General features: G+C 37.3%; 3 protein-coding genes across 7 annotated transcripts; 2 read left to right on the top strand and 1 right to left on the bottom strand.

Annotated features, from left to right (window-relative positions):
• Window positions 1-3: 3 nt before the first annotated feature.
• Window positions 4-5497, top strand: LOC110039829 (neuroglobin-like). Of its 2 annotated transcripts, none has more exons than XM_089296845.1 (3): window positions 4-555; window positions 3336-3561; window positions 4921-5014. In XM_089296845.1, exons 1-3 carry the CDS (start codon window positions 380-382, stop codon window positions 4984-4986), a joined length of 468 nt encoding a protein of 155 aa, XP_089152971.1. In that variant the 5' UTR covers window positions 4-379; the 3' UTR covers window positions 4987-5014. The 2 variants fall into 2 exon arrangements, with proteins under 2 accessions (XP_089152971.1, XP_020600639.1); XM_020744980.2 differs by having other exon boundaries at window positions 7-555; window positions 4928-5497.
• Window positions 5275-20787, bottom strand: LOC110039825 (uncharacterized). 4 transcript variants are annotated; one of them, XM_089296836.1, is made up of 7 exons: window positions 20673-20733; window positions 11162-11251; window positions 10270-10524; window positions 9864-10127; window positions 9050-9157; window positions 7955-8127; window positions 5275-6775 (listed from the first exon to the last, which is right to left on the bottom strand). In XM_089296836.1, exons 3-7 carry the CDS (start codon window positions 10499-10501, stop codon window positions 6428-6430), a joined length of 1125 nt encoding a protein of 374 aa, XP_089152962.1. In that variant the 5' UTR covers window positions 10502-10524; window positions 11162-11251; window positions 20673-20733; the 3' UTR covers window positions 5275-6427. The 4 variants fall into 4 exon arrangements, with proteins under 4 accessions (XP_089152962.1, XP_020600632.1, XP_089152961.1 ...); XM_020744973.2 differs by lacking the exon at window positions 11162-11251 and having other exon boundaries at window positions 20673-20787; XM_089296835.1 differs by lacking the exons at window positions 11162-11251; window positions 20673-20733 and adding an exon at window positions 13445-14112.
• LOC110039828 (neuroglobin-like) lies at window positions 17738-21310 on the top strand. The gene is made up of 3 exons (XM_020744979.2): window positions 17738-17926; window positions 19451-19676; window positions 20706-21310. Exons 1-3 carry the CDS (start codon window positions 17751-17753, stop codon window positions 20859-20861), a joined length of 558 nt encoding a protein of 185 aa, XP_020600638.1. The 5' UTR covers window positions 17738-17750; the 3' UTR covers window positions 20862-21310.
• Window positions 21311-23025: the final 1715 nt, after the last annotated feature.

Below are 23025 nucleotides of genomic sequence, written 5' to 3'. Positions count from 1 at the left end.
CAACATTTAGCAGTTTGCTAATCACCATTAATTATTAAATTTCTAAAATTTCCTTATTTATTGTAATGAAGGGACGCAGATCAGACAGATATATTTCAAGGGAAATATTTGACTGTGTACGAAAATGGTATTTAGAGGTCACTCGTTTATAAAGCTAAGCAATCCTGTCACAGAAAAGTAAACAGAACGGACATTTCGACGCTTGACGGAACCACAAAGATGCTTCCCGGCACCGACTATTTTTTTTAAATATTATTTTTGACTAGTTAATGGGACGAGTGACAGGGTAGTCAGTGATGCAAATTAATACTTTTAAGGTCAATTTATTCCTAGTTCTCGATACAAATTCACTGACGCTTTTACAGTCGTTCTTTTTATAATGGGTTGTTCCTCCTCGCTTAACCACAGAATCGAAGTAGTATTTTCAGCTCCGCCAACTTCAAATTTGAGAATCAGGGATATTCCGCTTTCAGACAAAAGAAAAAATATTCTTAGAGAATCGTGGAAACTAATTGAACCAGTCAAGACCGATGCAGGCAAGAAAATATTTGTACGGTAGGTGCATTTTCGTCAGCGGGGACCGAAAAATGTGGCCATTCAAATGAAAGCTACTGAGTACTTTCATGCGGTACTGCTTATTCTGTTGAGAAATATATAAGGTGCTTCTTAAGTCCAAGAATGGGAACCCAGTGTTTGGTCATTCCGTGAAATCTCTCGAGCAGTACTTTCGCGGTGTGGTGTTGTGTATTATGCTATAGCTAAGCAGTACGGTCTAATTTTTCAAGTCGGTGGTTGGAACACGCCAGAGTTTCAAGTACTGATTTTTGGGTGATGCGAAGAGTTGTTCTAAACTATTAAATTTTTCATGCATGAAATATAATTTTTGAGCCTTAACTGAGACTCTTGTAAGGTAGTTAATGTATTACGTGCACGTTGAGGTGGTTTATGTGTTAGATTATTGCACTGGTAGTTACAATGACACCCTTACAAGCGGCTCGTAATGAGAGAGTACGAAATCCCCTAACCAGCTGAAGTACTAAGCTAACTTAGGTGAAGAAAATAGATTGCAAGAAAGCGACAACTTGTGTAAAGAAAACCACTCACAATGCATGTGTATACTTCAGAGTTAAAACGCATCGTGTCAAACTTGTTTATTTAAGTTTAATATTTGAATATTAAGCTTTTAATAAACGTCCATCACTATCGGGTTTCTTTTTCTGTCATGGGTGGATTCGTGGCCTTTTCTTCGATCAAAACTATCTTAACCAGCTTGTGTATCTACGAATATAATTTTTATACTGTTATATTATGTTCAGGTTAAAAAATCAAGGTATCCGGGGAAACAACAAGGATACATATTAAGTTTTAGACAAACAACTGATCTATAGTTTAATTTTGTCTTTAATATTTTTATGCACAGTGTTTATTTTGTCTTTTACATTGCCTCTACCTTTTCTGTTTTTTTTTTCAATAAAACATCTTCTGTCATTGAACAACGCCATCCTCGATGTAATGAATCGAATTCGTACATGTATCGCGCTAACATAATTTGTTGATCAAAGTATTTCTAAAAACACTGAATAGACTTTTCCATGCCATAATAGCGATATCATGGAGATTTTGTAAAGCATTTTCATCTGGGTTTAAGGGATTATTTATCACCGTAACACCCGGCCTTGAATCCATACGTAACAGAGCGAAAACGCGCGAGTAAAACCCATAAGAGCGATATCATGGAGATTTTGTAAAACACTTTTCATCTGGGTGTAAGGCACTATTTATCACCGTAACACCCGGCCTTGAATCCATGCAGAGCGAGAAAAACCCATAAAAGCGATATCATGGAGATTTTGTAAAGCATTTTTATCTGGGTGTAAGGGAGTATTTGTCACCGTAACACCCGGCTTTAAGTCCATACAGAGCGAGAAAAACCCTTAAATGCGATCCTTATCAAGATTTGACGCGCCCGGCCGGTGGCTGTATGGTTTTAATCTATGTAGATCTGAGGGTGGCAAAACCAATTGTTGTTTGTTCCCTTTTGAAAACGAAATAGTCAATTTTCTTACTTTTGACAAGGTTTAAGTTACCACGTTGCCCGGGAGACGGGTTTGCATTTAACATGAAATCACAATTCTGAAATGTACTGTGCTGCTAAAACATGAACTTTGAACAAATTGCCACAAAGAAACAAGGCTTGCGATTGGTAAAATGAAATTTATTGGAAGTAATGGGTAAGGAAATGGATCAGTTTTGATATCCCTCTTGTAAAAGAAGCCAATCACAGCCACCAGAGATAATACTCGCTGGGGCAAAATTTGGCAAACTTTCATAATCGCCATCGACTGTGTTTATTTCAAGAATACTAGTGCCGGAAGCAATAATTTATTATTTATTACAAAAAAAAACCACCTGTTTTATGCTCAAATTCAGTGCAACTTTTAAAACGGCGAATAGATATTCCACAACAGAACGAATTAATTTACTGGGAAGAAACACTCATCTTGTCAAAAAAGCGCTGTTATGTTTCAATATGTAACATATCAGACACGAAAGACCGTGTTTGACCACATTTCCAAACACTGAGAAGAGGGGTGAAAATACGACGCGCAACGGAGTATTTTTGACGAACTTCGAGGGGTTTGGAAATGTGGTCAAACACAATCTTTCTTGTTTGATACATCTTCTCGATCGAAACTAAGAGTAAGGAGAAAAACAGAGAAATAAAATCGTAAAATTCTATGCTAATTATGATCAGACATCCAGACACTGTCGCAGTCATGATTTATTTTGCTTAAACGTGAGTTGTTTAATGAAATGAGTTTGAGAAAAGCTTTTACGGGACAATTAATATATATATTACAGAACGTCTTTTTACAGACACCTGGTCTGTAAAATACAGACACGCAAATACTACTCTAATATAGGTAATCGCATAAATGCGAGTGTAAGTAAGGATTTACACTACGAGTAATATTTGAAAATTCTCTCAAAATTGTACGAGGCTTTAGGCAAGTGTCATTTGAAAGAATTTCCAAATATCACGAGTACTATAAATCCTTAATTGCTCGAACCTTCATAGGGCTACTCATTAATTACATGACAGGAATCACGAAAGCGCGCGCGTTAAACGCAGTACAAATTAAAAATTAACGATAAATTGACCTGCTCTTAGCCAATCACAGTGAAGTAATTTTCTCAGTTATATAGTAAATGCAGATAGTCAAATTTTCACTCAGACGCTGATCAAAATGTATTTTGGTTTCTTGAATAGCAGAAGTTGCAATACCTCGTATTATGCATTCTAACACCTCTTACATATTTGATCATGCTTTCAGACTATTTGAATCCTATCCAAAAATGCTAGAAGTGTTCCCTGCATTTAGGAGCCTGTTACTGCAGGAGATAATCAACTCTCGATCTTTGTACCTTCACGCCAAAAGAGTTATGGGTGCACTGGAAAACGCTGTGTTAGCGTTAAACGACGCGGAGGTTTTCACAGAATATTTGATGAACCTTGGAGAGAGACACCTACCATGGACTTTGAAGATGGAACATTTTGATGTATGTATACTACTGTTATGAAAATAGGGCAAGGGTACACTTAACAAATTGACGTCAGTTCTTCATGCGTCTGTTCTGTTATTGATCATGAATTTCGTAATAACATTGTCAAAGTAGCTGTTGATCCGATCCGCAGACTACTTTGACAATGCTATGACGAAATTCATTGTCAATAACAGGACAGACGCATGAAAACCTGACGTCAATTTGATTTTTAGAATAACAAATTTTCAGATTGTCTGCTCTCGCTCGTTGATGCATCGCATGAATTTTAAATTCACGTGTCTGTCCGCTTATTGACAATGAAAATTAGCCAATGAGCGCGCGAAAATTTCTGCACTTATCGTAAAATAGTTATTTTAGACAGTTGTCACAACAAAGTCTGCCCATTTGCCCTGCTAACATTTTGGTTCCTTATTAGAAGTTAACTTTTGTGCCCCTAAATGTCAGTATTACGCCCCGTGTTGTCACTTTGTTGTCAACTAACAATCTCCACATCATGAAAGTGAAGAATGATCATCGCAGTTAATTTCCAATTTAAGCAATTGGAAAGAAGAAGCCTGAAAAAATCAGGGCTTCAACGGGATTCGAACCCGTGACCTCCGCGATACCGGTGCGATGCTCTACCAACTGAGCTATGAAGCCACACAGTGGGAGCGAGGTCAATTTGTAGGGTTCATATCTTCCCGTGAGGGGTGAAATATTGTGAAGTTTATATGAAATAATTCATATAAGAACTGCGGTTGTAGATGAAAGTGAAAAATGATCATCGCAGTTAATTTTCCAATTAAACGACACATCATGCTTACAATTCACTGCAGCTATCATACTGTAATTATGCTATCCGCCTTCCCTCTTTACTCTTTTAAAGCCTTAAAAGGCCCTATGAGTCCCAATGCGTGACAGAAGCTGATGAAGATCATGCTCGTTTCAAGAAACCTAGCAGCTAATGGGAATCTACCCAGAATCTTTCTTGTATTGCCTCGTTGTGTCCTCGTATTATGTCGATTCGGATTCTTTTTTCTGCAAGCAGTTTATGCCGGAGATTAACAATAAAGATACAAAATGGGAAATGAGAAAGCGAGGTAAAAACGGTTTCAATTCTTGGGAATGAGGTCTCCTCTACAAATATATGTACAAACATTCCTAACAAAAGAATTGAGACAATAAGATCTTCTTCAGGGTGCAATAGCAATTAAAAGCCAGACTACTTCGCAATGTTCATTAATTGTTAATTATCGCATTATCCCAACTCTTCCCATGGGCCCTCTTGGTGCTTATATCCAAGATGGCGGCTGGACATGCCGCCATCTTGGGTTTTAAATCCAGGAGGACCCAGGGCAGGAGTTTGGCTTATAGCCAACAGATGCTGGAGGATGCCATGCTTTGGACTTTGCAAGACATGCTTTCATCCGCGTGTACTGAGGAGGTTACGGAGGCCTGGAGAGAGCTGTTTCGTTTTATAGGCGCAACTATGATGAGGGGACTGAGGAGAGCGTACATCACGTGACCAGTCAATTCATAAAAATTAGATAAAGGGCTCGAAAACTTGCAGACTACGAACAAAAGATAATTTCACGCTATAAAATAATGCACAATGCAACATTCACAATTGCGTTTGTGATATATAGAGCACTTCTACATTGTGGAAAGGAAAAAATTAAAGCTCTTAGTGTTTTTCAAAATCAAATGTACAGCGACACCGAAAGCATACATACATCGTGCCAACCGTGGACTTTATTTGCTATGACCAAGCTTCCTTGGACCAGCAGAAGCCAGACATTAACCAAGATTACACAAAACTCATATCTGGAGAGCAAGGAAGTTTTTGCCCACAACAAAAAACGCCATTTTTGTGGGCCTCTCTTCTTCAATCCTTCGAGAAGTTAATTTGATTTGTTTACCTAACAATCAATAAACCAAATTATTTCAAGTAGCCTGTTTGCGCGATAAGTTATATCAATGTAGCTATCCAGTTTATAGGTACACAAACTAAAACTGCAAAACATACTAAAAACAATACTCTGCAAAATTATTACAAAAATAAAGAAGCTTCATTTTAAACACAATAAACCTATCACAAGCGGACGTTATTTTGTCTAACAAGCGGTGTTTAATCTATTCGCATTTTGCGACTGGATCTTTCAAAAACATGAAGGGAAATCATCTCGCTCATTTTTGTACACTGATTTTTTTTAAAAATATACATTAACATTTCTGAATACCTAAGTGGACCAGCCACTTGCTAAAAAAACAGCTCCAGCTGATGAAAGCGTACAAAACTTGAAGAGATGTTCTTAACTACGTCATATATAACATTTCAAAATTCATCATAAACCACTGCACATTACTTGAACAACAGTATTATGTGCACCGAAGTAATTTTGATATGTAATATGAAAGTATTTACAGGTAGATAACTTTCACCAACAGGGTTTGCTATTGATGTCAACGAGTTTTCATGGCCAGCGAAAAAGTGTAACTCGATAATCACTTTACAATGACAGTTTCTTGAATTACAATGCACCACATTATTGAACAACAAATCAATATAACTGTCGTTACGTCATCATAACACATGATCATTGTTACGTCATCATAACACTTGATCATTGTTACGTCATCATTACATATGATCATTGTTACGTCATCATTACATATGATCTTGTTAGGTCACCATTACATATGATTATTATGACGTCATCATTACATATGGTCATTGTGACGTCATCATCACATATGATCATTGTTACGTCATAATAAGGTCATTGTTACATCACAATGTCATACAACTTAAATCATTGTTCTCCAAAATGCCCATGTGGACATCAAAACATGGGATAACATCTGACCTTTAGTCAGCTTGTCACACAGAAAAAGAGCGCTTCCAGGAATACCCCTCAAACTTGTATCCCTCCAGGTCATTCTGACTTAGCTGACGGCCTGTTATTTTTCTTCTTGATTGTTTATTTTCTATTGACTTTTGACAAACCATTTGAATGACATGAGCCTTAATGGTTGATTTCTTGCGACGTTCAAAAAAGCAATGCCCACAGGCCCACCAGAAGTCTTCCTCAGCGCTCTTGTGACCATTGGCCTTGCGACGAGCGCTGACTCGTAAAGATCGCTTCCCGACCAACTTCAACAAACCAGGAAAGCCAGGCTGCTCGACAACATAGTGAATCTTTGGATTGTGACCGTAATACGCTGTAACCTGCAGAATTGAATCCAATTTTTAGTTGTTCTCTTAGCAAATAAAGACTGAGGAAGAAAAAGAACCGTATACGATTCCTATGCCAACGGATCTCCACTGGTTGTTGGATGCGTATCACCCCTGGGATGATGCTCTCTTGAATTTTTTCGCAGGGGTGTGTGGCTAGCGCTCGTTTCTTGTAATCCTTAACTATTCTAGACCAAAATATGCGATTTCGAGATCTTACTTCAGACCTGTCCCAAAAGTCATACCCTATTTTATACCTCTAAAATTAGTACACGTCTTTAATGCTTGGAATAGCTTCAATTTACGTATACATTTGGAAAGGGGTTCAAATTCTCCGACATTAAACGAGAAAAATAATTATTACGTCTAAACAACATACCTAAGACAAGTATAACATTTCCCGTTTCAGGTGAAAATGGTCGAGATCGATATCAGTTGCTATTTCAGATCAAATCTGCGCAAGAACATTCCCGTTGGCCAGCGGTCATGCAGCTTCATTGCTTAAAAAAGTAAATTTTCCGGAGCCATCTCTTGGGGGCTATTTTTACATAACCCTTTACGTCAACATAAAAATTAATGATCAAGTCAAGTCAAGTCATCTTTATTTAGGCAGGGTAGCCCCATTAGCCATAGGCTGGTATCAAAAGCGGCCCCATGATAAACATGTCCCCTGAAAACCTCATGCGGTAATTGTTTACCTCTTTACGAACAAACATTAGTATGATATATGTGTCAAAATCATCCAGGGTGTAATCAATAGGCCAATGTTTACTTTAAATATTTGCTTTGTTAGCATAAGTCCTTCAATTTCAGATTGACAGTCGCTACAAAAATACCAACTCTGATTATTGAAAAGGATTATTAACCATTCCAAACATTTAAAGTATTTTCATGCTTTATTTGTTACGCCGGTGTGACAACTCAAAATTTTACCCCAAATGATTATGGGCCCATTAGTGCTTTTGCCACCCAGAAACTTTGAAAGCCACTATTTCCATTAATACTATACAAAAAGGGCTAAAACATTCAAAACTTTTTAATTTCAATTCAAAATGTAAACAAAAGTAGCTGTTGCGGAGGACTGGTCACTGTTTAGATAACGCAGAGTACAATAAGCATAACAAGGTACAGATTATTGAAGAAACCTGTATAGTAACTGCCATAAACACTTACCATATGTCTGTCTAAAACTGTATCATGTTGAAACAAGATCTTTCTCTCAGCCGAGAGTCCCAGTGAAGAATTGAAATCAGAGCCAGAGTTCTCTCGGTCCCAATCATCTCCCTCCTCTAAGCTAAATCCGCTAAGTTCTCTGCGCAAAACACAGGGGTCGTGATCTAGAAATTCTAAGGATAAACACATCTACTTCAGTAAAGTGAGTCTTACTGCAATAATCAAGTCATAAATCTTAAAATGGCCCCTGTCCTGACATAAAGCAGTCGACGATTTAAGCCCTGGCCAAACGGACTCGCAAATAGTCGGAAATAGCCGCAAGTTGAACTTGCATAGAGAATTGCATTGGGTGGCCAAAAGGATTCGCAAGTTTCTTCGCAAGTACAGCTAAGTCGCAACAAGAAAACAATCCAAGGCAGACATATTCTGTATTTCATTGGCTAATAGTTTGCTATCAACGCCATTAAACTTGCGCTGACTTGGGTTCGATGGGCAAACAGTGAAAAAATTGCGCCGACTTGCGTGCAAATTTTATCTCCACCGAAGTTAGCACAAGTCATCGCAAGTCAACGCAAGGGCACGCAGAGCCTGGCCAAACGGACGCAATTTGAAAACTTGGGACTACTTGCGAGATTGGCCAGGGCTTTAAGAAAGCGACCATCTCGGAGATTTGAAATCTCTCCCAGCTAGATGTTACTTCTGGTTTCCAACAGCACATATGCATAAGCAACATACACAGCTGAGAAAGGTATCATTAAGTAGCCTCTTAGTTAAGAAATTTTACTAACAAAAGGCGTTCACTATCAAGGTTATGTGCTAGCGAAAACCAGCCATCAACGTGTTGAACTCAACAAATGTTTCGTCAGTGTTCCCTGAAAAAACTTTCTCCCGTGTTTCTCAGTATCGAGTTGTAAAGACATTAACGTTTGGAATGACTCACACGGAAAAAGCTGTGAGAACTAAACCTTCTGCTCTTGTTCCCATAGAATTTCTCGTTCTCCTAAACTTCCATTGCGTTTTTATCGAACCTCGATAACGTAGATAACGTTTGATTTTTAGCAAAGTCCCAAAATCTAGCCACGTTTATCAACGAACCTTGTTTAATTTCTTGGTTCATATGAAAAGAAAGGTTCGCTCCTTCGTGGTTGTTATACCAAGTGATTTTACGGTATACGCGCTGCACTTGACCGGAATGAGGCACATCTGAAAAGGAAAACAATCAGTTATGTCCGATATTACTGAAACATACTGACACGTCAACAAAAGATATGCCGTGAGTAGAATCCGGATTTCTCCAACCCCCAGGAGAAACGACAATTGCTTTGAAAAATCGGGCACCGCAATAAATCGGGGGTAGGATTACTGTGTTTGACTGAGGGGAGAGAAACGACATTTGGTTTGAGTTATCGGAAGGTTAGAACAATCGAGGGTTTGAGAAATCTGAGATTCCACTGAATATCCAAACTGTATGATTCTTAACAGAACCATTCTATCCTAACACAGAAACACAAAGTGATTTACTATTCGAAAAAAAAATTTAAAAAAACCAGAGTAGTTTTGCGAAATCTGTGTGAGAACGAGAGGGAATTTTCATATAGAAATTTGTAAGCATAGTATTTTTCTGCCTCCTTGTAAACAGTATGGAGCGATGGAGCCTTGAATTATCAATTTGCTATGCTTTACCAGTCAGTATCGTTCCCTCGTAGTCCAAAATACACTTAAATTAGAACAGAATGAATTGGTACAACCAATTGCTTTAAATTTCACTCTATTTCTTTTTAATTTTCAGTTAATTTAGCACAACTTTTTTTCCCCAGGCTTAGCGTGCATCTGACTACATTGCGGCTTATTCCGTATATCTTAGATGCGGGCTTTCACAGGTCCCTGAAGTAAAAACTAGTACACAAACCTCCTTGATTAAGTCCATTTCTTTTCATCTTGTAACTTGCTTTAGTAGTCACTCTGAAAGCTTCTGACTTAACACTTCCTTTTAAACCTGAACTGAATTCCATTGCGATAACCATTTCCCATTTGTTCCTTTGCATGACTTCTGCTTTTTCTAGCCAGTAGACTGGATCACCCTCTTGTGTCTTGTACACCGACCCAAGATCGACAATGACAACTCGACATCTTGCGTCACTTTGTAGAGTTTTGACTTCGAGTTCAACTGGGCCTGTAGGATTAAGAAGTCGTTTTTAATTCATCATAGCCTGCAAAGCGCTGAAGTTCAAGCCATTTAACTAGAAGTCGGTAAAATGGCGATTACACTGTACCCAATGCAAAATCACATGAGAATATTAGAACGCATTGCCTACCAATTGTGTCGTGGGTTCTAATGGCGGCTTCAGCACACCTCTGAGTAAACGCCTGAACATTGGTGATCTCATCAGATGCTTGTATTACAACAGTCACTTCTGAGTTTTCCAAACGATATTCTAGTCCTTCATTAGTCTTCCTGGTCTTTTTGTCGTAAACGTCTTTGAGTCCCATGATCTGAACTTCTACTTCAACCTCGGGAATCCTGACTGACGCGTCGGGATTGTACATGTAGCTAGCGGCTGCCACGTTTCCTGAAAATCATGACCACATTTTACCAGAGCTCTCAAGACAAACGAGTTACTTCATACATATGAACGAAAAGCCTCTAGGATAGAAACGTTTTCCATTGCAAAGGGAACTACACTTTCTGAAGCTGACGCTTTTTCAAGGCTTTTATGAATCATAATGGCCTTGTTGAGACAACGAATCTCAAATTGCATTCAGTTGTGTTCTCAATTCACTGGATTGAAAATACTACACCTCGTTTATCTCGTTTTACGCTTAAGTTCAAAAAGAAAACTAATGAAAATACGCATTTGTGTGAAAGCAAACTCTCTAAGTTCAAGGGCAGGGCTGCGGTAATGCATGGTGAAGCTAATAAAACTGCATTTACACATGTTTGTGTTTGAATCTACAAGCTTGTTGGGCCATGCATATGAAACAAATATTAGCAAAAATAACATAGTCAAAACCCCAAATGGCAGTAGGATGACCAGGGTTTCCCTTCACCGGCTTAAGAGAGTTTACTCCCAAGCGAGTTAGAAGATGGCAACTGTTTTACAGATGACAAAAGGCAATGTCGCGTTAACAATCTCAGTTATCTATGGGCTGTGTTCTGTGTTAAGTGTCCAATACCCCGCGTGATACACTTAAGAAACCTGTGCTCACCTAACGAATTACTTAGCAGTGGTCCATTCGACGATTCCCGAGTTTGCAGAGGGGAGTGTAACTCATGCAACTCAGCGGCTGGAAGTGGCTCTGTCGCAATAGGAGATGCAAACCCTAATTCAGACTGAATAAACTCGTCAATATCACAAAGAGTTTCTTCCAACGTGGGGTCAATTCTGCAGCTCAGTTGGCAAAAATTAATCAGCGTGTTGCGCTTGAAACTTTGAAATGTTTTGGGATCCATTGTAGTGGGCTGCCCCTGGCTTGTCCGTTGAGCACTACTTATACACCGAGTTAGTTCGCTGAATTAGCTCGGCTAACAAGCCTCACTTCCATCGAGTGGTGGGCGGGAGTTTGCAGATGACATTTTAGCCCCCCCAGGCAGGCGTCTTGCAATGGAGAGGAAAGCGAACTGCGTGAAGGGCCGAATAATACCATTTTGTATATTGCGCTTCCGCTATGTATTTTATCTCAATGACACTATCAACTTAAAAGTAACGACCTTTCGGATTAACTGTACGCAGGTGTAAGTTATATGGATCTAGGAAAAGGAAACTTTCATCGTTAATCAATCAAAATTCAACCGACGAAAACTAGAATCTGTTGCAAAAAAGATCATGTAATAACGATTTATTAATTAATTTCCATATCTATATATACATGGACATTATGAAATTTTCAAATTGCAGAACTCTCAGTTAAATTAGATCTTCACAAAGAAACCATTAAACTAGTATCTCGTCTCATCATATTCAAAGTAATTTAATGGGTTGCCAAACACGATCGAATCTCGTCCGAATCTGAGTTAGTACCTGCGACGGTTCGACGGTTGCGGACGTAAACCGTTAGGAAGTTTCTTGTGTAAGTTTGTGTTAAATGAGAGAAATTACTTGAAAAAGATGAAAGCAGCAGTTGATCTGCATATAGTTGAATCACTGTTTTTACAGAAATAAGCAAAGTTTTGAATTAGTATCTAAATAGTCGATAGTGTGTATTAATAGTTTATAACTTGCATGAGAACAGAAAATCCTGCTATTCAATTTCATTAGGCTGACAGAAAGAAATTCTTAAATTTACTGGAGTCTTTGGTAACGTGTTACTACACTTGTCAATCTGTGGTTACTGGGCCATGATCAAAATTTGTTTAGAGCAATTAATTTTATTGTGTTTATGAGATTTGTGTCTTGTCCTTAACCTCGCACAAAGGATTAATTTTCTGTATGAGTGAATTCACATTAGCTCATTTTTTAACTTAATGCGGGAAGTGAAGAGTTTTCCGTTGCCAAATACAGCCGAGTCTTGAACGCTTATTCATAATTTAAACCTTTAATGAACTGTCCAGGCACACCTTTGCATTATTGTATTCGTAAAGGTATTCGAGGGCTTCGTGTCTTTTGAAGAAAGACTCCAGAGAGAACATTCATCTTTTTTATCAGGGCCAACCAGTTAAAAAGGTTTCTATAGCATTTGAAACAGGACAAATTTAACGCAGATACCTCGCTACAGATATTTTTTCAGTCTTCAGGAAGTGTGAGTTACGAAATTCGCGTGACAGGTGTCATTATCCTAGTACTCAAACAATGTCGATTGTGCAATCGCAAGCTGGTAACATGATAGCAGATATGCATTGTGTGCGCTTCCTTATATCAAGCGTTTCAATTGTCTCGGACTAGCTCTAAGACAAGTATTGTCCGAAATATCTTATGACCCGGGGGGGTCCGATAAAGTTTGAAGCCGGGAGGTCCCGATCTAAACTCTTATCCTGTTATGCACGATGTTTGACCGAAAGGTAAGCGTTTCGTATATCTCCCATATAAAATAAAGCCCCTCACATAGTTACAGCAGCCATATTGCATCCATTTTCTTTAACCTTAGATTGACTAAGGTCTTAAAATACTTGACTGAATACCTAATAGCAGTCTTTTCTACCCATTTATCTGGTTTAAGGAGCTCAGTCACAAATTGAAGGAAACTTGAAAATAGTAGTTTGAAAGCTAGAAGAACACCAAAGAGATAATAACAAACCATAAAGGAACAAGGATGGTTAAGGATGGAGAAGATTAACTCGGTTTACAAACGACAAACTTGAAAATTTAGGTTTAACTTTTCAAGATACGCAAACCGTGACGTGGCTCCGTTAAACTCGTCAAATCCCTACCCCTTTACATACCTCCAGCCTGGAAAAGCTGCAACAGCTGGGCGGAGCTTCCCCTCCCCCCGCTAAATTTAGTCCATTTTAGAGAGTGCCCCCTGGCTAGGACCAAAGCTACAACACAAACTGACCTTGCATAATTCGTTTTTTTCTGCAAGTGCTTCGTTTATGGAAACGACCAAGGTTTTCATTCGCTTCAACGTTCTAGTTTTCTTGTGAAGTAATGTGTACATCTTGCGACACAGTTTGTTAAACCAATAGAAAATCTTAAGCACCTCCAAACAATAGATTTTATTGTTAGCCTCTCAACAGGCAATTCTGAAATCAAACTTTGTCTCAATTTAATCAGTATCTATTCATGTCTAAACCTAAAACCACCACGCTATATACATTTTTGAAATTTTTTTGACCGAACGTTAATCTTTTGCAGATAGGCAATTTTGGCAATTTCTGGACAGGACGAGCATCCGATAACTTTCTAAGCGAAAGATAAGAGCATACAGTGAAACTAGTATAAACGTTTTAAGCTTACAGATCGCTATGGGACTTTATGTGCTATGGTTTAGCTTTCATAAGGCTAAGAGCAATCCTTTACATCAAATTTTAGTATTAACAGTAGTGTAGCTATTGTCTCGCAAGGAATAGTGTTTTTCAGTATCTGTACGGTTTTGAAAAATCGCAAATCATGCATGTAAACTTCGACATTCTTCCAGATTGAATTGGACTAGCATGCCATCACGCAATGTATCGTGCCCTGAGCCTAGAAACTCCTACTTGCATTCAAGCAACTCGTCCAAGAACAAATAAGGAGGTTTATTTAAGAATGGGTTGTTGACCAGTGGCGCCTAATGATCACTTAAGTTGTGGAAAACTAATTGACAACTGTCATTCACGCTCACGTGCAAAACGTGATCGACCTAGATAATTAACTGATATTCGACAATGTGGCCTTTTGCTGTAATATAACACCACGTTTCCTGTTCTTTCAACCTTCCTCGTTTTATACATGTTTAAACCGCGTGGTGTTGTGCACACTTTGGTTTTAAATGTCCCACTGAGGTCTTAAAAAGTAATTAATCGCTAAAGAAGAAAATATGTCAAATATATCTCCTTATTTTCCACATAAAGGTATCATTCTCGATGTAGCTTAGAATAATCTGTAAAGGTTCTTGATTGCTTTCTGATTAAAACTTGATTGTGAACAAACACCTTATTCTCTTTTGTGGAAAGGACCAGACACGCACGAGAGCTACACCTAGACACTGCCTTAACAAGTCAAAGTTGCTAAAGTTCTGAGGGTCTCCCAGGGGTTTTAGCCGGAACAAGGAGACAAAAGAAAAAAATCTTAAGGAAAAATGGGAACATGAAACAGTTTTGTGGATCACAGGAACAAAATGCTGTGAAAGAGAGGCAAACATAGATTATCGGTGGTCGTTGTACTGTGGCACGGATATGAGTTATGAATCTTCCCTTTGGGTGACTGAGAAACTTAATAAAAATGTGAAGTGTGGAAAGCTTGATTGAAATTTTATGGCCAGTTGAAATTGAGCATCTCGAAGGAGGGGTAGGGGGCGTGCCAAATATACAATGTTCCTCCATGTCACATGCTGATTACACGTGTATACTACACATAGTGTACGAAATATCGTCAATGCCGCCATTCTGCCATGGAGCAGGACTTTTTCAAACAATAAACAATAAAGTTTCTTTTTCATCATAGAATTGTCAATCAATACAGTAAGATCTTACTGCATTGATTGACAATTCTATGATGAAAAAGAAACTTTATTGTTTATTGTACTAGACTAAAGGTGTAGCGTCACGACATTTTAAATCAAAACTAGTTTCAATATGAACAAAAACTTAAAATCTTGAAATATGAGCTTTCTCAGGTAGATAAATCACAAAGAAGATATAGTCAGTAAACATAAAACAAGCGCAGTCACGATTGTAAAATATTAAGACGGATTACAAACTTTAAAAGATGACCAAATTTTTTCAAGGTGTGTCAGCCATCCCTACTTCATATCACGTTCGTCGTTGCGAAGCATTGTGATTGTTTTTGTTTAAGTATAGCCGTGGCAAAAATAACTGTCTGGAATTTAGCATCAAAACATTACGTTCAGATGGTAGCAAGATCACTGAACGTGATTACATCTTCTGAACATCTTCACCATAGATTCGATATACACTTGCGCTTGTCTCGTATTTGTATGATGCAAGAAACTTTTCTCTTCATTAAAATGAGATTGACTCTGTGCAACGTTAGCTGTACTTAAGAAGTAGAAATAAAAAGCTGAGAATGAGTTGATGAATGGCATTAATTGATTGTGGCCGAGTCTGCTCTTCACTTTTAATAAAGAGCAGGAAATTCACATTATGCAGCAAAAATTAAAACGCTTAAGTAACAAGGTGACAGAGGAAACTGTGTGTTCAAGTGGGACCTTAAAACGCGACGTTTCTATTGTCTCTGACAGGTTCTAAGAGCAACATCTTGAAACATTTCGGAAGTTCGTCTTAGGTGCAACTGATACATTCTAAACAGTTTCTTTGCTTAATGCAGTACTGGATTGACACGCGACTAAGATAAAATAAATGTTTATTCATGTCATCTGCTAAACACAAGATATCGTTTTGTTACCGAGGGAAACGTCTCGGAAATTCAGACATTGCATGTATGTGTATCTACGTTTGTGAAGTGTTTGTTTAACAGACAGTCACGATAACACTAATGTAAAAATTTGGTTGTTTTGATAAGCGGGTATGTTTCATTTTTCCTTCGCACAAAGCGTATTCTCGAGTAATTTATAGATTAACACCTGCAAAGATAAAAGAATAGACCGTTTTCGACTATTAAAATTCAGCTTGGCAGTGAGGCTTAGAGGACACAAACAAGGAAATTGAATGACCATGTTTATTCATTTCTTTTGTTTGTGTCGTCTAGGCCTCACTGTCAAGCTGAATTTTAATATCTCGAAACTGGCCTATTGAACTGCACACCCTAAAGTGAAGTTTTTCTTAAACTGAATAGCTCAGTCATATTTTCTATACGATTACCGGCGCAATGTATAAAGTTGGGAAAACAAGAAAAGCGAGTAAATCACGAGCCTTTAAGCGAATGATTTAATTGCTTTTCAAACGTTCTCACAACATCCCAAGTGTGTTTCTTGCACGATTAACCCATAAAAAGGGGATCTTGAAATCACTATTGTAAAAGTTTGTCAAAGAGAAGTAATCTTGTAGCCAGATATGTGAGGAGATCTGGGTACGATGCTATAAAGTTGCTTATTCCCAACGCTTACATCACTGAGCTGAAGCCATCAATCCCAGTGGCCAAAAGAGAGAAGGCACAGATCCATTGTCACACTGCACAGGCTTCAGCACCAGGAAAGAAAGAGTTCATTGGTTAAGGGCAGAAGATATATTCAGTGATAGCAAAGTACTTTAACTCGGAAATCATGAAAACATTGGCTAATTAACAAATTGACGTCAGTTTTTTATGCGTCTGTCCTCTTATTGATGATAAATTGCGTCATACCATTGTTAAAGTGGTTTTCGCAGTAAACTGACAATGTTATGACGAAATTTATCACCAATAAGAGGACAGACGCATAAAAAACTGACGTCAATTTAATTTTAACAACAACAAGGCCCCAAAGTGGTCAAATGCCGGGACTAAATGAGGGGAACAGACGCCGTAAACTTGCCGTAAACAAAGATATGTAAATTTTATTCCAAATGACGCGAACATTGTCAATAGCTTTTCTAGCTTTTTGATTGGCCACTTAAAAAGTCCATAAAATCTCATTGGTTAAAAAGTTGACAGTTTGACAGCTGAAAGTTGAACTTGAAAGCTTGCATAAATTGAAATTTTACCCGTTTGTGCTCTTATTGATGATAAAAATGAGCCAATCAGCGTGCGAGAAATTAGACAAAGGCGAGTGTACAAACTTAATGGCAGTAGGGACAGTTCGATTAAGGGCCTGCCTTTTCCCAATAAGGTCCCAAGCAAGTTTTGTTGTTAGCCTTCATTACAGGACTGAAAATGTTTAGCACAATTCACAACCATGTACTGACTAGAAAGACATTGTAAACTTTAAGGAGACAATTCTTATTGAGAGACATTTTAGTGTGTACTCACGTCCAACGGTTTCAATAGCAAAGAAGCGAAAGAAACTTGGAAAATCTTTCGCGTGTATAAGTCAATTCTCTTTTAGAAACGTTAGCGATAAAACTAAAAAAGAAACACTAGGATAGTGCTCGGTACAATATTTTCTAAATATTGGACAGGCAATAGAGCCATGCGATTGACTGATTTTAGTTATTGGCCCTCTGAAATAACTTAATCATATATTAAAGGCGACAATTAAATAAAAAGGAAGTTATAAATGCAAATCTTGACGCTCCGGCAGGGACATTGCTTATTCGCTGCGCGCAATGGGAAGTTCGTCGTCGCTTTATTATAGAAATGAAAAAACGTTTCCAGAATCATTCAGCTTAAATTTAAAATCTAATGCTAACTCGCTTTCCGAAGAAACGAAAAATGTTTTGAGAGAATCTTGGAAACTCGTTGAGCCTTTGAAGACTGTCGCAGGAAAGAAAATGTTTGAACGGTAAGATTAGCTATTCATTTGGTGTTCTTCTACCAGACACACACACTCCACCTGGGCAAACTGTACATGTGGACACGCTTTCTGATAATGCAGAGAGCCAACTTCATGCAAAAAGAGTTAATAATGCTTACTGTCATGTAGTGCCGCCAGTTCAAACTTTGAAGATCTCATTTTTTTATATTTGTACATACAAATAACGGTAGATATAAACAAAAAAAATACATGTTTATCACAAAGACGTGTTTAGCTCGAAAATACAAAGTTAAAAGGAGCAAAAATTCAGGGGAGGAGGTACCCCCATGCCAAATGGCATGTTGTCGCTTAAAGGTGTAAATTGTGGATTTTGCCCTCACTTAGGGTGCTCGGGTTTCAAAACATCAAGGTATCTTTTAGCGTTGCATTGGAAAAATTACAATGCACCATTATTTAAATAGATCTGGAATGAAATCTTCAACATTTCTTCTCAGATGAAAGCTTTCGATTGTAATATCAATAAAGTCACTTAGATCTTATTTATGGTTTCCTTTTATCTTTTGATCTTTTTTTTTTTTCCTAATCTTGTCCAAAATTAAGTTCTTCTTCACCGGGTCTAGCACTTATCATGTGCACGTACATGGAAAATTTTTATTCGTTTCAAATCGCAGAAACTGATATACTACGGTGTAAAACCCGGCCTATATTCTGAACATTCTTTTAAACTTGTGTGATTGATTTTAAAAAAAAACATTTCAGCCCACGATGTCTCGTTATTATTATTTTTTATGATTGTGGCCTGCTAAGGCCCCCACGTTTTAAATAAATACACTGTTAAATACATATATTAAATGGCATTCTAAAACAATTTATCTTATTATGCTACCTTGCATGCAGTGGCCATTTTCAATTTAACTTTGTCGGAAGTCGAAATGATCTCAATGGCAGTAAGGCATAACTAATATCAAGTTAAAAACATCCTGCCAGGCATAAATTAACGCTATTTTGTCGAAAAACACTTTCGCAAAACCATTAACTATTGGAGCCTAAAATAAATATATTAAATTTCAACATTAGAAATACAATTAATTTTAACATATCTCAGAAACTTTTTCTCTTAAAAGGCATTTGTAAAGTTCTTTCGATGAAAAAAACAAACAAAAAGGCTTTTGAAATTGAAATTCCTAAAAAAATTAGCTATACTAACGTCCACTTTTGAATACAGCGTGAATTAAAATACGAGAAATATGACTTCCAAAAAGCTTGTCAATCAGAGTGGAAATGTATTTTGCATCCTACTTACCAAATGGGTTGTTTTGTAGTTATGTGGGTTGGCGTGCATAACAATTGAAAATAATACCGTTATTTAATCAAATTGTGAGTTAATAAGGGGATTTTTTTATTAAGGCAAACTTTTGCAGGACCGTTGCACTTTTCTGAAATGATTTCATTATGCTTTATCATACATAATCGAATGTAAGAACCACGTTATCGAGTATCTGCATACTGATAGTTTGCTGAATAATCTTGACAAAAGTATTTTCATTGCAGGATGTTTGGAAGTCACCCTGAAGTAATTTACCTGTTTCCCATTTTTAAAGGCCTAACCCTGAGGGAGATACTTTGTTCTCGGGCACTTCACCTTCACGTAAAGAAAGTCATGTCTGCACTGGAAAATGCTGTGCTATCTTTGAATGACGCGGAAAAATTAACTCACTATTTGATAAACCTTGGCGAAAGACATCGACCATGGTCTGTGAGAATGGAGCACTTTGATGTATGTCAGTGTTATTATTATTGGAGAGTCTGGGTCGGGTTTCTCAGAGCTACGTCAAGGTTTGCGTACCTTGAAAAGTTTAGCCTATATTTTTCAAGTTCGTCATTTGTAATCCGTGTTAATCTTCTCCATCCTTAATTATCCTTGCACCTTTATCGTTCGTTATTATCTCTTTGGTGTTTTTCTATCTAAGTAAACTACTATTTTCGGGTTTCTTTCAATTTAATTGTAAGAGGCCAAAGTAACATGACTGAGCTCCTTTAACCGAGTTGAAAACTGGTTACAATTTTGACCGTCAGCTGAGAAATGGCGAGGGTTTGTAATAATTTACTGAAGTTGAAGAAATGGGCTGGAATTGTATCTGATAGCCGGAAAATCGCTAGAACGGTAAAAACTGATAACTTAGATTCCAGCAGCGCCATCTATATGCTCTTATTTAACAATTAGAGAAGATTTAGATAAACATTTTAGACTGAAAACTTGCTAAATCAATAACGAACTTACAACGTTTCGCTGTCCTCATGAGAGCATTGTCAAGTTCAAGATGTTATTTTTCGTTATACTTATAATCTTATTCTCAAATATCATCGCACTTGACATTTTTAACTTGACAGTGCGTCATGAGGACGGCCAAACGTTGTTCGTTATTAATTTAAGAGTTACATGTCTTAGATTAAAACAAGTGGACAGCTTATATAATATCAAGGCTAAAAAGGCGTATACACAAGCAATGACGTAACATGATGTAATTGATGTAGTAAACCAAACATTTCAAAGAAAAAGATCTACTTCTCTAGAGGTTTTGATCCCCTCATTAAGGCTTGGTTTTGGGTTCTCAATGTAGAAAGCCTCGGAAAGGCTAATTGCGACCAATTGTCATTACGGTCAATGACATCAAAGTAATAATGACAATACAACTGGTCGCAATTAGAATTTCTAGATCTTTTCTGATGCTTTAGATTCTAAACGATCTGTAAGAAAATTGAGCACAAATACCTTTTGACACTCTCTTTGTTTTATCCCCATTAGCTGCTAAAGGAATCTCTCCTCTGGACACTTCAAGACATGCTTCAGTCTAAATGCACTCCAGGGGTGAGCAGGGCCTGGAGCGAAATGATCGACTTAGTGGCTGAGGCTATGATGCAAGGACTGAAGAGTAGACATCACGTGATCAGCAACCACTGAAACACAACGAAAAAACGAGAATCACCACTGGCGGGAATACTGCCGTCGCTCAAAGAATACAGTGATTCATCCCGTGTCTCCAGCGCAATGATAAAAGTTTTATCTTTGTAATATTCTGTAATATACACACCTTGTGTATATTGTTGAAAAAGGTATAATATAAGCAGTAAAAATGACTTTGCTTTTACAGTTACTTGATAACGGAAAAGTAAATAACAGATAATGATAAAATAATATTTGAGGAGGAGGCGTCCAATCACCTTTGTGGTAGTTTTCAGGGGGGTCCTCTGAAAAATAAAGAAAATAAAAATAAATGAAGAAATGAATAAAAATTAGCGATGTAAAACAATATAATAATATCTAAAAACTTAAGACTACAACTAAGGATTAAAACTAGAAATAAGATTAAAAATGGTTTATTAAAAACTGCTTCAGTTTGTGTTTGAAAATCGTTTTTGGCATGAGTCTCTTGAGCAAATTCGACAGAGAGGCCCAGTCGGTAACTGCTTTATATTACGTTTTGATATGTTTTCATTACATACTTTAAAATCTAAATTGCTAGATGGAAATACAAGGACACTTCATTTCTTGAAATGTTGATATTTCTTCGAAGTCTTTCTTTTACCTTGACTGAAGATACTTTGCCCTTTAATTACATTTTGGCGATGACAGTCTTGTTTACAGTTAAAACCTGTGCAAACACTCGTGATGGTGAAGATAACGCTACTTACAAATAAGATAATGCGTAAAAGATAAATTTGCATCGTTAGCTGTCGTGTATTTAGCCTGGCCAAATACACTATTACTGAAGTTTTTCCTGTGTAAAGAACCCAGTAAGAGTTACTTCTATCTATGTGCTTTATATAGTTCTGCACCGCGCCAAAAAGTATATGGTTTTCCGGCGACTTATAGTCACAAAATTTGTTACAAATTTTCATTTTTTGTTATCAAACGAGGCACGAGTTTCATTGCCTGTCTTAGATTAGTGGGATAAACTTTTATTTGTGTCAATAAGTATTCAGCTCTAAGCTAAGAGCTAATTGGGGATGTTAAAACGAACAACGAGAAATGAATTAACTGTAAGTATTTCTTTGATGAAGGTTGAAAAGAAGCATGAACAAACATAATTTGGTCATGAAGAAGATAAAGATTTCAAGCAACGTTCGTCAAAATCCCACTGAAAATAATTCAGTTGTAAAGGAACTATACAAGTACCTCGTTCCCCCGTCCACAAGGGAAACTCGCCCTTTGTATAACATATCTTGTAAACATCTCAAGATAAGAACACAAAGCAAAGCAACAAGCTAAACCTCAGAGCTCTAACGTCGTGGCATTTCGCCAAATCACCCTTTTACAATATTTACCTGTAACTGTAAGCTCTCAGAACATTTCCGAAGTTAAATTACCAGGTGCGAAAACGTTGCTAGACAACCAGCCAAATACGTTTATTTTTGTCCTCAAAAACAACTGGGCCTTCATTATAATTACCAGTTTACTAAGTGCAGTTTACGCGAAAAGGATGAGGAAATATTACTGCTCTCTAACGAATCAACGGTGAGAAACTATGTTTACTTATTGCTCATGTTTTATCAGTACAATCCTTCCTTATCTGAAAGTGCACATTCATTTTTTGGAGCCTTGATTATCCATTTCTAAAACCAATGTTTATTCACGTAATGTATAGCATCGAACTGTAATATAATCTATCTGGTTAATTTCTTTAAAACAAACGTATTAAGTAACGACATAGCAAAATACTAAGTGAAATTATGGTTCACTGGCTTTCAAGTCAAGGCAAACGTGGGAACTGATATCAAAAGTTCATTTTTATATTTACTTTTTACACTTATAGACTTATGTTTTCATGTAGTCAAAGAAAACTACATGTGATTTGCTGGGAATTAAATGTAAATAGCAAAAATTAATCCAGTATCACTAAAAGAAACTCTCTGGTCGAGTAGACTCAGTATCAAACCAGTAAGGAAATTGCATGAAAGTTTATTTAGACTACAAGCAAGTGTTGAGTAATATTTCCAGGTAAAATTAAGAGAAAAAAACATTCAGCTTAAAAAGAGATTCTTAATTAAGAACTTTTAATGGATTTTTAAAAAGCAATAAATCAAACACACTATAAATTTTAATTAAGCGTCGCAGTTAAGTATAC

The sequence above is a fragment of the Orbicella faveolata genome, unplaced genomic scaffold (genome assembly GCF_042242905.1).
Source record: "Orbicella faveolata isolate gen_17 unplaced genomic scaffold, um_ofav_v1 contig_27, whole genome shotgun sequence".
Classification (NCBI taxonomy): Eukaryota; Metazoa; Cnidaria; class Anthozoa; order Scleractinia; family Merulinidae; genus Orbicella; species Orbicella faveolata.
Note: the sequence above shows the minus strand (reverse complement) of the source record. Positions and strands in the feature narration are given on the sequence as shown.

Bases quoted from the DNA above. Each gene is read 5' to 3' on its own strand.
- LOC110039829 (XM_020744980.2), top strand. From the start codon at position 380: ATGGGTTGTTCCTCCTCGCTTAACCACAGAATCGAAGTAGTATTTTCA. The intron at 556-3,335 runs GTAGGTGCATTT...TCATGCTTTCAG, and splicing joins GGCAAGAAAATATTTGTACG to ACTATTTGAATCCTATCCAA. The intron at 3,562-4,927 runs GTATGTATACTA...TATAGCCAACAG, and splicing joins TGAAGATGGAACATTTTGAT to ATGCTGGAGGATGCCATGCT.
- LOC110039828 (XM_020744979.2), top strand. From the start codon at position 17,751: ATGGGAAGTTCGTCGTCGCTTTATTATAGAAATGAAAAAACGTTTCCA. The intron at 17,927-19,450 runs GTAAGATTAGCT...TTTTCATTGCAG, and splicing joins GGAAAGAAAATGTTTGAACG to GATGTTTGGAAGTCACCCTG. The intron at 19,677-20,705 runs GTATGTCAGTGT...TATCCCCATTAG, and splicing joins TGAGAATGGAGCACTTTGAT to CTGCTAAAGGAATCTCTCCT.
- LOC110039825 (XM_020744972.2), bottom strand. From the start codon at position 11,405: ATGGATCCCAAAACATTTCAAAGTTTCAAGCGCAACACGCTGATTAAT. The intron at 9,158-9,863 runs GTTTGTGTACTA...TTTCCTTTTCAG, and splicing joins AAATGGACTTAATCAAGGAG to ATGTGCCTCATTCCGGTCAA. The intron at 8,128-9,049 runs GTTCGTTGATAA...GTTTATCCTTAG, and splicing joins GAACCAAGAAATTAAACAAG to AATTTCTAGATCACGACCCC.